The sequence below is a fragment of the Helobdella robusta genome (genome assembly GCF_000326865.2).
Source record: "Helobdella robusta unplaced genomic scaffold HELROscaffold_15, whole genome shotgun sequence".
Taxonomy (NCBI): Eukaryota; Metazoa; Annelida; class Clitellata; order Rhynchobdellida; family Glossiphoniidae; genus Helobdella; species Helobdella robusta.
Window position 1 is genome coordinate 3,737,275 of NW_008703839.1, and position 17,798 is coordinate 3,755,072.

Below are 17,798 nucleotides of genomic sequence, written 5' to 3' on the forward strand. Positions count from 1 at the left end.
CAGCCAAGAAAAAGAAACAGATTCTTCAAAGGAGGATCTCACAGATACAGATATTTGCGTCCAGTTACCTCACAAATCAGAAAAGTTTCGTTTCAAAGTTGAATCGGTGAAAGAAGAGATGAGACGACATTCGGCGGATACATGCTCACCATCGTCCGGCGACCGTCGAACGAGAAGAATAAGCAGCACTTGTCAGGAAGATGGCCGAAAAACATTCGGACACAACACGCTGGAGAGCCTGCCCCACGCTGACCACTACAGGAACATCATCGGTCCTGATGGAAAACTTAAGCAGAGGCCGACCCTCATAGAACTGCACGAGCAACGATTTCAGGTGAGGTGGAACAAAATATGTCGTCGCGATAATATTTCCGGAGTTTTATTTTAACGATAACAAATGAGTAATTTTGATTGATGCGATGTGTTTTTCTATTATTCATTATTATTATGCTTATTTTTTAGTATTAAATTAAAAAAAATGATATTTAAATATTTATGTAACTGATGGAGACATAAATATTGTAAATTAGCTCACAAAGTTTTTTGCAAATTTGCTTAACGGATTTGTTGTTATTTTTAAACTCTCGTTTTAGAGGTTAAATAGGAAATAATTGGATGAAAGCCTCTAAAAATCACATTCCACATTAATTATCAGCAAATGTTTTCTAGTTGGGACTATAGTTAAATTACAAAGAAGATTTTTTGATGGCTAAACCCAAATATTCTTTTTCATCTTAGGTAATTTCTAAAGATATGGAAAAAAGATTAATGCTGCTGATATGGGGTTTTTGGGAAGAATTATGAAATTATGACCTCTCATACCTCAAACGAGGATGTATTAAAACAATCTAGTCATGAAAAGAAAAAATTACTACAAATAATGGCATGGAAGGAAGGAATGGAAAATCTAACAACTTCTGGAAAGATTGCAGGGAGAAGAGATTGCGGTCGACAACGACGAACATTCGTGAAGTCCTTGTATCACATTTCAACTGTTACAAAGTGTTAAAGATCGGGTTTTGTGGAGGTCGATGGTTGCTAGGATAAGGCACGAGAAAGAAGAAAAAAAACTAATCTTTAAATAATATTCATTTTTCAAGAAATATCTGCTTATTACTTATTATACTTAAGCCAAATTAATTAATCAACAACACGCTGATTATAAAAAACACCATCATTTATTATAGGCTTTATTTAAAAAATGCGGACACGTGGAATCTTCTTTAATCTATGTATATACAGATTCATTATTATAAACTTGGGAAGATGTGGATAGCAATCACCTTGGCAACCTTTGTATGATTTAGAGTCGTCCGTCATCTTTTATCATAGAAGTATTATAAATAAACTATATATATAAATGATTTACTCACACGCACATACGTAGGCATACAAACACACGTACACAATCACAGACATACACACACGCTATTCATTTGTTTTTCAAAACTGTGTTTCTGTGTAAGGAACTTTTTCCTCTTTTCTCAAAAATTTGAAATGAAAGTGAACCTGCTTTTGCAACTATTTTGAAATTAAATTTATTGTTTTTGATAAATATAGGCTGACTTCTTCGACTTGCACATGAAAAATAGCAAAAATAAAATGTAACTGACGGATGGGCTAGAAATAGGTTTTCAAAATTACACTGGACAGTTTCACCACCCTAAAAAACATCCAACGAATTCAGGTGTCTGTTGTGTGTATATCTGGAGAAACAAAATGACGTAAGGAGTGAAATAAACACGCAGAAAAAGTGGTACATTCCATTTAAGAGGTACTTGCAGTTAATCAGTTAATCAGAGGAAAGCTTATCTTTCTTCTTGTCTCACCTGCCTACTGTGGCTCACCTGAACCATAATGCACGCATGCATGCATGCATGCAGGCATTCACCAGCTTCTTCATCGCCTATGAATTTTTATTGTTATCATTCTTCTTCATTGTTATCCTAATTGTTATCACTATTATTATTGTTGCTGTAATCATCTTTATTACAGTCATTCGCGCTGTTAACTCTAACTGATAATGCGATAACAATATCACACCACAATTATTCAGTTTAAAGATGCAAACTACTTGATGGTCAGAAACATTAATTTTTACTAATCAGATGTTAATAAACCTCGGTTCGTTTCATGGTGAATAAAAACATTCCAATAGAAAAAAATTAGTTTTAATTACTAAAGTTTATCTTTCTAATCACTCAAAATTATTCAACGAATATAATTCTGCTATTGTCAAAATTTTTTGTAATTGCTTATTTCAATATATATCCTGAGTTTTTCTTTTTAATACCATTTTTTTCCATCCAAATAAACTTCCACAAAATAATGAAAATTAGAAAAATTATCTAATTAAGCGAAAAAGGAAGAGAAGAAAATAAAATCAATAAGACATCTGAAAGGGCAATCAGACAAAAGTTAATAACAATAAAACTTCCAACCTACCAACACGGAGGCCTTCTTAAGATCAAATTTTAAATCACTTTGCTGAGTCGACAGCCAAGGAAATTTTCTACTTAATGCAATTTACTTAATTTTTTCATATTACGTTATCAACTTTTTCATCTAATTCAGTCCGTACGGGCGCAAAATCACTTACATTTTTCTTTACTTGCTGCAAAATAAAAATTTGTATCGATAAACTTGAAGGTGCCAAGTGACGTACTCATCCATTGGATTTTCATCCCACATGTGGCTATGCAGGCAGCATTCGAACCAACACACCGTCACGTATTTTCCATTTGATAACACTAAGAGACATAGCGACCCTATCTTCTTAGCTACCTTCCTGAATTTCATTCATACAATTTTTTAAACCCACCGCAGTTATTTATTAATTATAAATTTCCTCCAAAACTGATGAGTATCAGCAAAAATTCGGTTGTACGACACCTTTTAGGTCAACAAACTCTTTATTTTGATTAATTTTGGGATGAAAAATGATAAACCAGTAACTATTTTTATTTGCAATTTACATCTTAAATATAAATAACGTATATAAACATAAACACACATAGACATGCTTAGCATTTACATTCTTATACACGCGAACACACAATGCTAAAAATGTTCATATAATTATAAAATAATTATCTGGCAAACAATTTGGTGTTTTTCACATGAATGTTTTGCACTCGACGTTGAATTTTCTTCATTATTTTCAACATTTTTGTTAGCATCACTTTGTTAGTCACCTCTGTGAATCATCAGCATCACCTTTCATCATTGTCGTGGTCACCTCGGAGATCCTCATCACCATCCTCATCATCTTCCTACGAACTTTTGTTATGAACGTTCATAAATCAACACCACACATACCTGCATCATTTTCATCACATCATCGCAATCATTTTTTAAAATGACCTCAAAGCATCCTTGCCACATTCACCTGAAGGACTAGCATCATTGTCAGCCGTTTGGTTTTGCAATGTCCTCAGTGCAAAACTTCATTTGATAATTACAAGCAAGTATGAAGCACACGACGATTAGAGCACGTGTCGAGTGTATTCTGATGTAAATTTAGGTTCTCTGTGTTTACAACTCTACGGTAATACTATACAGTACTATAGATTTATAAGCCGATGCAGGTATCTAAAGAGAGACACGCACACACGTGCTAGCTTACATGTTGTAACAACTACGTGGTGTTGAACGCGCGCACAATCGTAAAACTCAATGCGTAAATACAACGATACATTAAAACATATTTACATTTACATCCACCGATGCACATACACGCACAAAATCCATATAAACGAGATTACACAGAGCAAACACACTTCAAAATTAAATCCTACACACACACACACGCGTGCGCGCGCACACACAGTGATACAATTCATGTAAGTACGTAAGAGTTGAATGGAAACTAATGATTGAGCACTGCCGCCAGGTATGACCCGGACAACGATTTCATTTCTATAAATCTCCGTATGTAATTGGTGGATGTAATTAAATTATCATGTATGCAACGCTACATCCTTGCCACACGGCCAGTCCATTTTTCCAATGTTTAGTTTAGTTAAACATCATCTCTTCCACACCATCGGTTTTGTAGTTGGGTTAGAACTCTCAAAAGCGTCCATTTTTGAAATGATACTTGCACGTGCAATGCCTTTTACATATTTCCATTTTCATCGATTGTTTATTTTCAGCTCAAGCGCTAAACCATTCCTTTTCAAAATTTGAAAAAAATTCATCAAGTCAATTGAATGTATGCAAAGAAGTTTTAAAAATTGTTTCGGTAATGTCCAATCTAATGATTCTTTGCCAAGTTTTTTTAAATCAATTATTATTTTTTATGTAATATTTGGTTGACTGTTGTAAGTTCTCCTATATACGGTGTTGTCCCATGTGTTTAAACTAAATTGTAGTTAGCACCGTTAAAGTTATTTTTCGGCTAATAACTAATTTTATTTCAAACTTTTTTTTCTAAAACTGCAGGAAGAGTTGGAACAGGTTTTGGAAGAGGAGGAAACGGGCAAATTATTTTCCGCTGAAGAATCTAAACCGTTATCAAGAAGTTCTACGAAGTTTGGCTGGATTAAAGGAGTTTTGGTTACTAATACAAATATTTTCCTTCCAATATACTTTAAATCACTAATTCGTATTTTTTCGGGTTTTAATGATAGTTTTATTAAATTTGTTTTGCATTTTTAAAAAACATTTCGTAAGAGAAAAGTGTCAACTAAATTTAAACAAATGTCTTTTGAAGGTACGATGTGTCCTCAACATATTTGGAGTCATGTTGTTTCTCAGGTTGCTTGCTATCTTTTAGTATTTACGTTAACCTGCTCTATTAACAGCAGTGGTAACATAAATTCATCACAATGAACTCATTGAAAAAAATACGATTAAATAGAAATAGATGAATAAATTGAATAGGTTATCGTGGGTCGTTGGCCAGGCTGGTATAGGACTTGCTTCCGTAATTGTCTTGCTGGCCAGCACGGTGACCACATTGACCGCACTCTCCATGTCGGCCATCTGCACGAATGGTGAAGTCAGAGGAGGTTGATGAGTTGTTGGGTGATGGGGGTAGATTGCATTATTCCTGCTGGTGTGGTGTGTGTCTACGTGTTATATGCTCAGTGATTTAGGATTGCTGTAGTTGTTGTTGCGTTATTGATGTCTTGTGGTTTTTTTTATTATATAAGTATGTTTTTACTTTTTTTCTTTTATATTTAATTTAGCAATATTTATCGTTTCAGAATGATTCTATAAGTTGATTTACTCAAAAAAAATGTTACAGTTAATTAAATTATTCGCTCATTAAATGAAGTGATATTGAAAGTTAATTGAACGTCGTAGGTGGTGCCTACTACATGATTTCAAGAAGTTTGGGGCCAGAGTTCGGTGGAGCCATAGGAATAATCTTCTCAATAGCCAACGCCGTGGCAGCTGCCATGTACATTGTTGGATTCGCTGAAACTGTCGTTGTTATTTTAAAGGTCATACACATGAACTTGAGTGGAAGAATAAATTAATGCGTGCGTGTGTATATGTTTGTGTATACCTGCGTATTTTTGTGCGTGTATTTTTGTTTGCAAAAGCGCTTTAAATAAACAAAGCATTTTTTAAAGTGTACTGAGTGTTTCTCGATGAAAGTTAGTTTTAATCCACGAATCCTTGAAAATCGACAAATTGAAACAGAACAACAATTGCCTCATGGTGGACATGGTGAATGACGTCAGAATCATCGGCGTCATCACCGCATTCCTTATCCTAACCATCGCCCTGGCTGGCCTCAGTTGGGAAGCAAGGGTTGGTAGCAAATTTAACTGACTAACTTTCTGTTATGCTTTATTCATCCTTCTATAATTTATCAGCCATTTATTCCTTTATTGATAAAATTTTTTTACCAACCAACTTGAGTTTTATGAGTTTTTTTTGTTCATCATTAGCGTTGCTAGGGCTGACCGAGGCATCGTTTCTATTATCATCACGATTTCTGGTATCAAAGGCAATTTAATTTTAGGCATAAAAGGCTTCAATGAAAAATAATTATTTAATAACTGCAAGTTTTTAATTGATTGAACTAAGGCTCAGCTGATTCTGCTGGTGATACTGATGATCGCAATTTTGGACTGCATGATTGGAACGTTTATTCCTCCCTCCGAAGAGGACAAGGAAAAAGGATTTGTTGGATACAATGGTTTGTTTTGCATTTTCTATGGTTCAATTACTTTTTGATATTCTTTCTTGACTAGTTTTCAGAGGCAACAACTAGAAGTATACAGCCTATGTAAGTTAGATGTAAACCCATGTGTCATACACGCACATGTGATGAACGGATGTTTTGTTACATTCGCACTCAGTCGCTGCAACGTTGATGACAGGCACCTGAAGCATTACATTATCGCCTTGTCCGGAGATTTGAATATTTTGGTTTTAAAACTTCGTTATAATTTATTGTATTTAATTACCTCGACCTCACCTTGACCTCACCCCCACTGCTCAGTTCAGACATTTGTGGACAACTTCACTCCTGATTTCAGAGATGGGCACTCCTTCTTTTCAGTTTTTGGCATTTTCTTTCCTGCTGCCACTGGAATCCTAGCTGGAGCCAACATATCTGGAGACCTCAAAGCACGTTCAACGTTTTGGATTTTTTCATTTGAATTATCGTTAAATATTTTTATTTTTTAATTAAAATATTGTATTAATTCAATGCTGATAATTAATTTTCAAAATGTTTTCGTTGTTTTTTAATTGCTACGGCACATAATTTACACGTTTTACAAATTAACACCTTAGGAGTCATCATTTATATTACGTGAATGATTTTTGAATGGCGTGAATGATTTAAATGGAACTAAATCATAAAAAGAGGATGAATGATTGAAACATGAAGGACGCCCAAAAAGCCATCCCGAAGGGGACGTTGCTGGCCATCCTGATCACAACCATCGTTTACTTGATGCTGTGCTGGATGGTGGGTGCAACGAATGTTAGGGATGCCTTGGGACCACTCGCCAATGCATCGTCCGGTTTGGATTTCAATGAGTCCCTCACAACATTTCTTATGACAACCACGCTGTCATCATCATCACCACCGCCATTATTTTTTTCATCACCATCTTCACGTTTGATATCATCATTATCATCGTCGATGCTCGGTCTTGTAGAAACATCTGCGGACTCCACACACTCGTCAGTGTCCTCAACTGCCTCCCAGTTTGAAACAATATCTCCCGCACTATCAGGTTCGCACGATGAGTATCTATTTTTAAGATATAATCGTACACAATTAAATTAATGCACCAATGCTGAATTAGAAAATGGGCAAGTTCAGCTAACCAAAACGTTGATATCCTTTCAAACCGGGCAGGCCACGATTTTGGAACATTTATTAAGGAAGGCAGTTCAAAATCAATTGTCCATCTTGTCAGTAGATAGAACAATGTATTACTGGGAAAGTTATTTAATCCAGAAGAGTGTAACTAAAAATGTGTGCACTATTAAATGAATTAAAAACATCTGATACTTTCATTCTGCGCTAATTACTAAATAGTACAAATTCAGGAGGAAAGCGTTTTTCAATATTCACATCAAAATTAGTAAACACCAAAAATATTTTACGTCTTTCTCAAAAAAATGAATGTAGGATCAATTGTCTCTGAATATCAATTTATTTTTAATTTTGTTCTATTTATAAATTTTTTGTGCTTTTTGTACTTGAATCTCCATCAATCTAGTTAATTTTTACTCTGAGATTTATTCAAATATCCAAAACATCAACCAGTTATTTCCACGTTGAATCCTTTGATGACGTCATCGTCATTGTCTTCACCGTCATCGTCATCATCTTCATCTCTGGTTCAATGTCGCGTAGACGGCTGTAAACACGGCATACAAAATGACATGCAGGCTGGTTGTTGCTGTGTTATTTGTTTTGTGGTATTGTCAGCACATAACACAACGTTGTTAATATTGTTGCACTGTAAGGTACATCGCTAACACTTCTGTCATGTAATCTATCTTTGCATCACATTGCAGTTGTAACAGTTTAGGTATTTTTTATTAACTTCTATCATTTTATTTTATTTAAAATGTCCTAATTTGTGAAATGTTTAAAATATTGGATGTTTGAAATTGGACACGCCCACTTAGGTGATGCAGTTGATCTCGATGTTTGGACCGATCACGATCGCGGGAATCGTGTCGGCCACTCTGTCGTCCGCCCTCGCCAGCCTCGTTTCGGCTCCTCGAGTCTTCCAGGTTGCAATTTTGTTCAGCTGTGAACATTTTTTGTCGGCATTTGAATTGTGTAAAGATGGATGGATGTTTTATTTACTCCAATGATCAAGTGGTTGATGGAAGTCATCATTCGAAAACTTCTTTCAAAGTTAAACATCTCTAAAATAAATTTGGGTTATTTTATGTCATTTATCGTCCCGACGTTTTAAGTGTCATTAAAAATTGTAGGCAGTTTGCAAGGATCAAATCTTCCCCTACATCCACTTCTTCGGGAAGGGTTACGGAAAGAATGATGATCCACGAAGGAGTTATGGACTTGCGTTTGTTATCGGAATTGCTTGCATCTGCATCGGTTTGTTCACGGAATGATTTGTTTAAACAGGTGGCATTTTTATCAATTTGTTAGTTGTTTGGCTTGTTTATTGTAAAACCCTTGACAAACATTTCACAAAAATGTCCATGCCACTGCGTATGTCGATACGCACCACCACCGCGTACATGGTCCTAGAACAACAGCCGTCAAGTAGTGGGGCTAGCCGACAATTTCGACAGCAAACTGTTGCAACTCAACTTCAAAAGTCAAACTCAACAACCGTATACAAACACAGTGTTTGTTTGTGTTTGTGTGTGTGTGTGTTTGTAAAAGAGTGTGTACGCAACAAAGCACTCACACACATGTTCATCATGCAGGCGAGTTGAACGCCATTGCTCCTCTGATCTCAAATTTTTTCCTCATGTCGTACGCCCTTATCAACTATTCATGCGTCGATGCCTCGCTGGCCAAGTCGCCTGGTTCGTCTGCTGACTGTTCGCTGGATGGATGAGCGAGTTATTGATGTCAATCGAATGAAAATTGATGATTAGTTGTTCTATGTTTCTGTTTAATGTTAATCTAATTATGCTCATAGTGAGATTGTCTATTGAGTTTTCGAGAGTTTATCAGGTGAGTAGATGTTAGATGGTACATTTAAAATAAAAACCTTAAAAGACACAACACTATTGAACTGCCGCTTGGTGTGAGCGTGCGTAAAATTGTGCCCGCTAACATTAAGATGCACTGATGCTCGTCATCCACGAACGCCATGTTGGTTTGTCAAAATGTTGACAAGTGTTGATGCTGATAAACAATGAAGATGATGATAAAAGCAGACGATAATGAATGATTATGATGATGATGACGTTGATGATGATGATGGCGATGACGATGATGATGACGTTGACGAAGGTTGGCGACCTGCCTTCAAGTTTTATTCCATGTGGTTGAGTTTGTTGGGTGCCTTGTTGTGTGTGGCGGTCATGTTCATCATCAACTGGTCCACGGCGCTCATCACCATTGTTCTTGTGGCTATCTTGTACTTCTATGTCCACTACAGGAAACCCGGTACGTATTTGTCTTCTTGTGCGTGCGTGCGTGTGTGCGCGCGTAAGTGTGTGCGTGTGTTTAAGTGTGTAAATGTAGGTGTGAGTGTGTCTGTGTGTGTTTACTTGTGTGTGTTGTTGTTTGACTGTGTTAAGATTTTATGTTCTGTGTTTACTCCACTGTTTGTTATGAATCCGCTCAACGTTGAGGTTTTGTTTTTGTTCCTCGTGTGGTTTCTTGTCATCATTTTGTTTATATTACATTGTCTTTTATTTTCATAAAACAGTCATAAAAAACTGACATACACTAAATATCGCCGAATCTACTACAATCACAACATTCATTAGATAACATCTACTCACTTGCACAATCACACAAACAGATTAACACACTCGCACACACACACGGATACACACATGCACATACACTCGCATATACACTTGCACGTATACATAAACATACACACCTAGACACACACTTGTATGCACACATACACATACTTATTTGCACACACACATACACACTTGCACACACACGTACACGTACACACACATGACAGACATCAACTGGGGGTCCTCAGGGCAAGCACACGCGTACAGGAACGCCCTGCAACACACACAAAAACTCATGCAGGTCCTCGAACACGTCAAAAATTTTAGGTCAGGTTTACGACGATGATGATGATGATGATTACAATAATAATAATAATAACAACACTAGTAATAATAATTATTATAATAGAAAATTTTATATTTTTGTCTAAATTTACCTTACATAATAATAACAACAACAACAATAATAATAATAATAACAGACCTCAGGTGTTGGCCCTGACCTCCTTCCCCTCCGAACGACCTGCCCTCGTTGACTTCTGCACCAGCATGACCAAGAACATCAGTCTCATGGTCTGCGGACACGTCATCATTGTGAGGAATACCGCCGTCATTATTATTATTATTATTACTACTATTATTAATCACTTTTATTATTATTACTATTATTTTTTATTTTTATTATTATTATTACTGTTTTTTTTATCATTCTTATTATTATTACTATTATTAATCATTTTATTATTATTAATCAATTTATTATTATTACTATTATTTATTATTACTGTTATTTATTATTTTTGTATATCTTACGTTGTCCCAACGAAAATGAATGAACGAATAGGGCGATCCATCTCAGAAGCTGAAGGACGCCCAACTCTTGACTAAACTGGCCCACATGTACCTGACGAGGAAAAGGTCCAAGTCCTTCTACACCGCCATCTGCGCTCCCTCTCTGAGATTGGGGGTTCAATCTCTTCTGCAGGTAACTTCTGGAGATGGTGATGATGATAGCGGTCGTGGTGGTGGTGGTGATGACGATGATGGTGGTGGTAGGTAAGGATGATGATGGTGGTGGTAAAGATGATGATGATGATGGTGACGATGATGATGGTGGTGGAGGTGATGATGATGGTGGTAGTGACGATGATAACTGCGACTATTATGATGACGACGATGATGTTGTTAATGGTGACGATGTTGTTAACATAATTGAATAACACTTCTAATTTGAAGATCTGAAGTAATAAAGAATTGATGATGATATAATATTAGTAATGACAATACGGACAATAATGGGAAGACAGAGACTCCTATGATGATAGTTCATCATTCATAAGTTATAAAGTTGTCTGCAACCTTTAATGAGGACTGTTGCGATAATTCAGAGTGTTGGCGTTGGAAAGCTGAGACCGAACACATTGATCATGGGTTTCAAATCGGACTGGCTCACATCGGACGTCAAGGAAGTTGAAGATTTTTGCAACATCATACAGTTTGTCTCTTCTATAGAATTTCATTTTAAAAACTTTTATACGGGAATTTTGTGCTAAACTGGCGAATAACATGCAATGTCGGAATGTGAGTAAGACTAGTAGGGTGACGTGTTTCACTGACACATAACATCACCTTCATCTTCATCTTGCTTTTATTCACCATCAAATGTCATTCAAAAACTTTCAAGTCACAGACAGCCCTTCAAGGATTTGGTTGTTTTGATTAATTTTGTTGTCAACTTTTTCCTGTCGTTTCGGTTTGAATGTTTCGCAACGACTTCATTGAATTAACACAGCGACGCATTCGACTTGAAGCACAGCGTTGGAGTGTTGAGACTGGCTGAAGGTCTGCAGCTGAAGACGGTCGTCGGAGATGCTGAAGGTAGTCTGCAGGCATGCAGTGGCGGATCTTGACAACTTTGGCAGGGGTCTAAACTTTGACAATTTTTCAGCGTTAACGGCCCCCTCTCCCTACATCCGCCACTCCATGCCTGTTCTCTTTCATTTCGTTCATTTTTTCCTTTAATAATTTTAATAATAATTAATAATCCTTTAATGTTGCATCATTTTGCAATGATATTTCTTGTTGGTTATAGTTGACGCGTAGTTTGTGCATATTTGTTGCATGAATATCTTGCTAACATGTTGTGGGATATGTTGATGTCGGGTGTGCTTACGCGTCGTTAACCAATCAAAATTTGTTTGTCCTTTCAGTTACATCAAGTGTGTTTACTTCCAGTTAAGCGTGTTGTTTAGCTTGAAATCTGGTCAAAATATTGCAAAAGTCTAATTTTATTCACACGATTTAAAAAAATAATTTTACTAAAACTTGAATAGTCTCACTTGTTATTTTCAATTTTTATAAAAATAGGAACGCTTTTTGTGTATAATTGTGAATATTAAAATTGTTAAACCGTAAAAACATTTTTGAAAAATTTTCTTATTTATCACACTCATCTCAAATAACTCACACACACGCACACACGCACACACAAAACAACACACACCAAACAACACACCAAACAACACACCAAACAACACACACACACAAAACAACAAACACACACACCAAACATCACACAAAACAACACAACACGCACAAAACAACAAACACACACACCAAACAACACACACAAAACAACACACAAAGGTCTAGCAAAGGCGGTCCTGCACATGCAGACCATGTTTGGCACAACTGAACTCAGTCCGGTCAATGAACTCAAATCCTTTCCTGTGTCCGTGTCACAAATGACCAGCATCACTGAAGTCATGGGTTGGTAGAATTTTTGGATGGGTGGATGGATGTATAGTTGGATGGATGCTTGGGTAGATGGAAGTACAGGTGAATGGATGGCTGGATGAATGAATATATTTTCGTGATTTTTGCTCCTATATGTATTTACCCATTTAATAAAATTGTTTTGGAACATGACGGAAAGAAATTCTAAGAAAAAAATTATATTGCATGTTGAAAAAATTATCCAAGATAATATTTTCGATTCACACGAATTTTATAAAAATTAAAAATTATTGGTCATCAACGAGTTAGCCATCCTCAACGAGTATTTAGATTTGTAAATGAGAAGAATAACACCTGCTGACATGTGTTTATTAACGATGGCAGCGATGATGAAGATGACGATGAAGAGGATAATGATGATGATGCACTTTACATGAACTTTTTCTAGCCAGTCCAGCCCAAGAGATGAACAAATTGTTGGAAGACACAACAATGGTACTCGCAACATCGGCAGCCACATCAGCCTCAACAACCGTCCCAGAAGCAACAGAAGCAACGACATCGGAAAGGAAAAACTTCAACAACACGACACCAACAGCAACATCAACTGCAGCTACTGCAGCTACTGCAACAACTACAGCCTCCTGTGACAACGGTTTGATGACGAACGCGGCTACAACGACCACCATCAACACTTTGAAGGGCTCCGATGATAATTACGAGGGTGGTGATGAAGACGAGGAACCATGCAGCAGCAGTCAGTTGCGGGCTGATCGCAACCTCATCAAGAAAGTCACAGAAACAGCTGGTCTCAGCAGGTTTTCGCACAAGCAGAAGGGGTTCATTGACGTCTGGTGGCTCTTTGACGATGGTGGTTAGTCACGTGTTAATTTTGTTTGATGGTTATTGTGATGGAAAGAATGGCGATGGTGGTTATTAATTTCTACATGTAGATGACAGTGATGATGGTGATGATTATTATGGTGATAATGAGAAAAATTCTGGATACACTTCATTCTGGCGTGTGACAGTGACGATGATGTTGTAAGCGATGCATGGGGGTAAGATGACGGTTGTGCGTGTGAGCGATCCAACACAATCCAGCAATGATTAACTCGTATGCTGGTGTTTTAGTGGTGCTGATCGTATTGACGGAGGTTGTTGTGTGTCTTAAACAACTGATTCTATTATATGTGTATTTATATATACATATGTGTGTGTTTATGCTGTGCTTGCGTGTGCGTGTGTGTGTGTGTGTGCATGTTTACGTCTGCATGTGAATGTGTGTTAATGATCAAAAACATCACCATTATTTTTTTAAACTAAAAAAGGTAATAAAGTAATAGATAATTATTAATATATCAAGGTCAAAGTTTTAATATAGGAAAAACATTTTCGTGCATTAAAACTAGGCAACAATGATATGTTGAATGTTCATCATAAGCGCAAACAAAAACCTTCTTACTGCTTTTTACTTTCTTCCGTTCACGAATTTGTTTGCACTCAAATTTCAAAAAAAAACTGATGTGGGGTGAGAATAACAATCTTAAGGACGTAACATGTATGAGTTGAAATGTTCATCCTCATCAGAGTGTCTGAGTTGAGCAAAACATTTGATCGTGTGAATGAAATGAAACAAACACCAGGAGGAAAGTGACCGGCCATCAACCTTTCAAGCAAATCCCAGCAAACACCACCAACCATCAATCTTTCAAGCAAATCCCAGCAAACACAAAACAACCCAACACAGGCATGACTCTCTTGATGCCCCACTTAATGACCACGAAGAAGCTGTGGAGCCACTGCAAGTTGCGGATCTACATGGCAGGCACCAAGAAGGAGGCGTTGGACCATGATCAGAGACAGTTCGTTCCTTCTCTTCTACTGCTTTCTTAATTCCAAACTTCAATCACCTTTTTCAACTTATTTTTGTTGTTTATAGCTTATTATGGTAGACTTTTTAATAAACGTTTTCTTGACCGCTAACTTAATGAACAGATAATGAAATAAAAATTCAACAGTTGCAAATTTTTTATTTAGCAACGGATTGTATGTAGATGTTTAAATTTGCATTTATGAATTACTCTCGCAAAGTTTTTCAAATTTGTTGACCAAAGTTTAGCTTCCCTACTGCACAAATTCCGCATCAAGTATTCATCCATGCATGTCGTCATGGATATTGGGAAGAGACCGTCTGCTGGAAAGTTTGTTCATACCATATATCAATTCATCCGTTAAATTATCCACCAATTCACTTATCAATTAATTCATCCATCAGATCAACTATCAATTCATCCATCGATTAAATCAACAGTTCATTCATCTTTCACATCCATGCATCCATTCATACCTGTGGTTCATCTCGATTTTATGGTCAATTTGAAAAAACGTAAAAAAAAACACACTTACATTTTAGAAATCTGAACATATTAAATTGTTCACTCGAACTTTTATGTTTTGAAATATATATATATATATATAAGATATATATATATATATATATATATATATACATGTGTGTTTGTGTGTGTGTGTGCGTGTGTGTTTGTACATTGTACATAAAAGAGAGTTGGCATTACACATGATAAGTTATTTGTAAGAATTATTTAGCTATACAGTTGGCAACTACACAACCAACACCATCATCATGAGCGACATAGGACAAACACTAAACCACACTTACCACAATTTACCACAACTTACCACAACTTACCACACTTACCACAACTTACCACAACTTACCACACTTACCACACTTACCATAACTTACCGCAATATTAGAATGGAAATGTTTATGGACATGTTGAATGATTGGAGACTGAAGGAGGGGGAAACAACGGAAGAGTTTCCCTGGAAGATAACTGATTCCGAACTTTCGACATTCAGAAATAAAGTAGAGTTGTTTGGAGATTTGTTTAATCATCATTTACTGATCATCATTCTTCTTGTTTGTTTGTTTATTTTTAATTAGCGATACAATAACAGCAAACGTTGCAGTAAAGAAATAAGGATTTAACGTTCTGAATTGAAGTTTTTATTTAACGAGAAAACAATATAAACCTAAAAACAAAAACAACATAACGGGCAACAAGTCATATACATATACAAGTAATATACAACAGCCACATAAAAACATTGTGGCTGCACCACACGTTACCACACCACACAGACCTACACTACACCACTACACAACCCACTACACAGACCTACAGGCAGTTGAGGTTGAGAGAACTTTTGGAAGAACATTCGCACGATGCTACTTTTATTGCCATGTTTGTTTGTTTGTTCGTTTGTTTTTTTTATACATATTTATATATTTATTTATATATCTAATTAGTTTATATTGTTCGTTTAACTTGTTCAGTGAATTTCTTTTTCAGGTTTCACAAATTGTATATATAGTTTTTTAGATACATTTATATTTAAAGAATAATTGAATTAAACCAACAAAGGACTCTACCAATGCCAAAGAAAGGATTGTGTTCTACAGGGTTATACATGGCTTGGCTGGATGTCCTTTCACGCTCCATGCCTCCCATGCTACTTATCAGAGGAAACCAAGAGAACGTCCTTACCTTCTACTCCTAGATCAATCAATCAATCTTGCAGTCAATCAATCAAACAATCAATCAATCAAACAATCTTACAGCCAATCAATTTTCCAGTCAATCAATCTTTCAATCAATCTTTCAATCAATCTATCTATCAATCAATCTATCAATCTTTCTTTCTATCTACCTATCTATTAATCAATCAATCAATCAAACAACAGACAAACAATCTTGTCAGTCAGTCTGTCAGTCATTCTTTTATTAGTTTTTTTTGCAAATATTCTCATCGCATCGATTTCATTTTATTTATCTTTCTGTTTTAATGTTCTCATTTTAGATGTGTTATTAAACATGGCTTGTTTAGGCTGTTTTGGACGTTACTTTATAAATATACAAATACATGAAGATTGGTGTGTGCGTGAATGTGTGTTTGCGTCTGTGTGTATTTATATGTGCGTGCGTGCGTGCGTGCGTGCACTTGCAAATAAAGTTCAAGCGCTAATTTTTATAGAAAAAAATATTACAAAGTTTATATTATGTACTTACTGTTACATTTATATGTGTTATGATTAGGTTTAATGTTTAATTCGCGATAATTAATATTTTTGTTCAGTTAAGATTGTCGGCATAAATGAGAGTAGTTGATAAAATTTTGCATATGGAATAAGATGAATAGTTATATTGAATATTATATGAATAATTTGTAACACTTAAACGTTTTTCAGTGATAATATATAGCCCAGGTTAATTATCTACTGTTTTAAATGACCAAATCTAAGAAGTTCATCATTCTTAAGATCAACTTTTAATTGAGTATCTGGCTTTATGCATGATACAAACATATCATACCATCTATGGATAACCTTTTTCGTACCATACTAAACTGTATAATACATAGCTACATGTACCGCCCTACCTTCAGTGAAGTGACGTGCATCCTGTTGCGTGGTTATCTTACTCTTACTGATTTGAATATTTTTTTAAATTTTTTAACCAGTCCATAGAAGAGCGATCTCTGGATATAACTAGTTAATCTAGTCATTTAACGTTTTTATCGAGTTGTATTTAACAAATTGATGTTTAGTTATTTTTTATTTGTTTATTTTTGTAATATCTGTTGAACATTTTAGTTAACTGATAATGATTTTTTGAAGGATTTGTTAACATTTTCTAATGACATTTACACACAAAGAAATCTAAATTTGCAGAATGTTTCAGCCAACAATATGGTTTGTTTTATTTTGTATCTTGGCAAGGATTAAGACGTAGGCGAGGTAGAACTTATGTGATTAAATTCACAACTTAATTAACATGGCAGTGAAGTGGAAGTGCTTGTGAGATTGTTGTCATGGCTTTGAATTTGAAGTGGTAAGTATTGTAGTGTAAAAGTTATTTATATACACGTGTTTACACTATGTATATATATTCATAGTACTCATACATATCCATGTATATAGTACACATATATAAGTATATGTATTTATATCTACCTGTCTATCTGTTTACTGAGATATTATATATTTTTTGTTTGTTTAGTGCTTCAGTTGAACTTTTATTAAGTTAGTTTCTATTTTTGTATGTCAATTAAAAGCTTGGAAATACAAAATTATGCAAATGAAA

General features: G+C 35.6%; 1 protein-coding gene across 1 annotated transcript; it reads left to right on the plus strand.

Annotated features, from left to right (window-relative positions):
* Positions 1-118: 118 nt before the first annotated feature.
* HELRODRAFT_74876 (hypothetical protein) lies at positions 119-16,215 on the plus strand (the record flags this gene model as incomplete). Its single annotated transcript, XM_009015326.1, has 26 exons — positions 119-376; positions 4,474-4,557; positions 4,715-4,758; positions 4,885-5,012; positions 5,311-5,450; positions 5,653-5,763; positions 6,043-6,154; positions 6,461-6,592; positions 6,867-7,038; positions 7,128-7,176; positions 8,113-8,220; positions 8,428-8,551; positions 8,890-8,991; positions 9,425-9,580; positions 10,119-10,218; positions 10,374-10,485; positions 10,736-10,876; positions 11,280-11,386; positions 11,684-11,753; positions 13,151-13,282; positions 13,369-13,501; positions 14,378-14,492; positions 14,745-14,831; positions 15,409-15,520; positions 15,832-15,899; positions 16,080-16,215. The coding sequence occupies 26 exons, from the start codon at positions 119-121 to the stop codon at positions 16,213-16,215; spliced, it is 3,033 nt and encodes a 1,010-aa protein (XP_009013574.1).
* Positions 16,216-17,798: the final 1,583 nt, after the last annotated feature.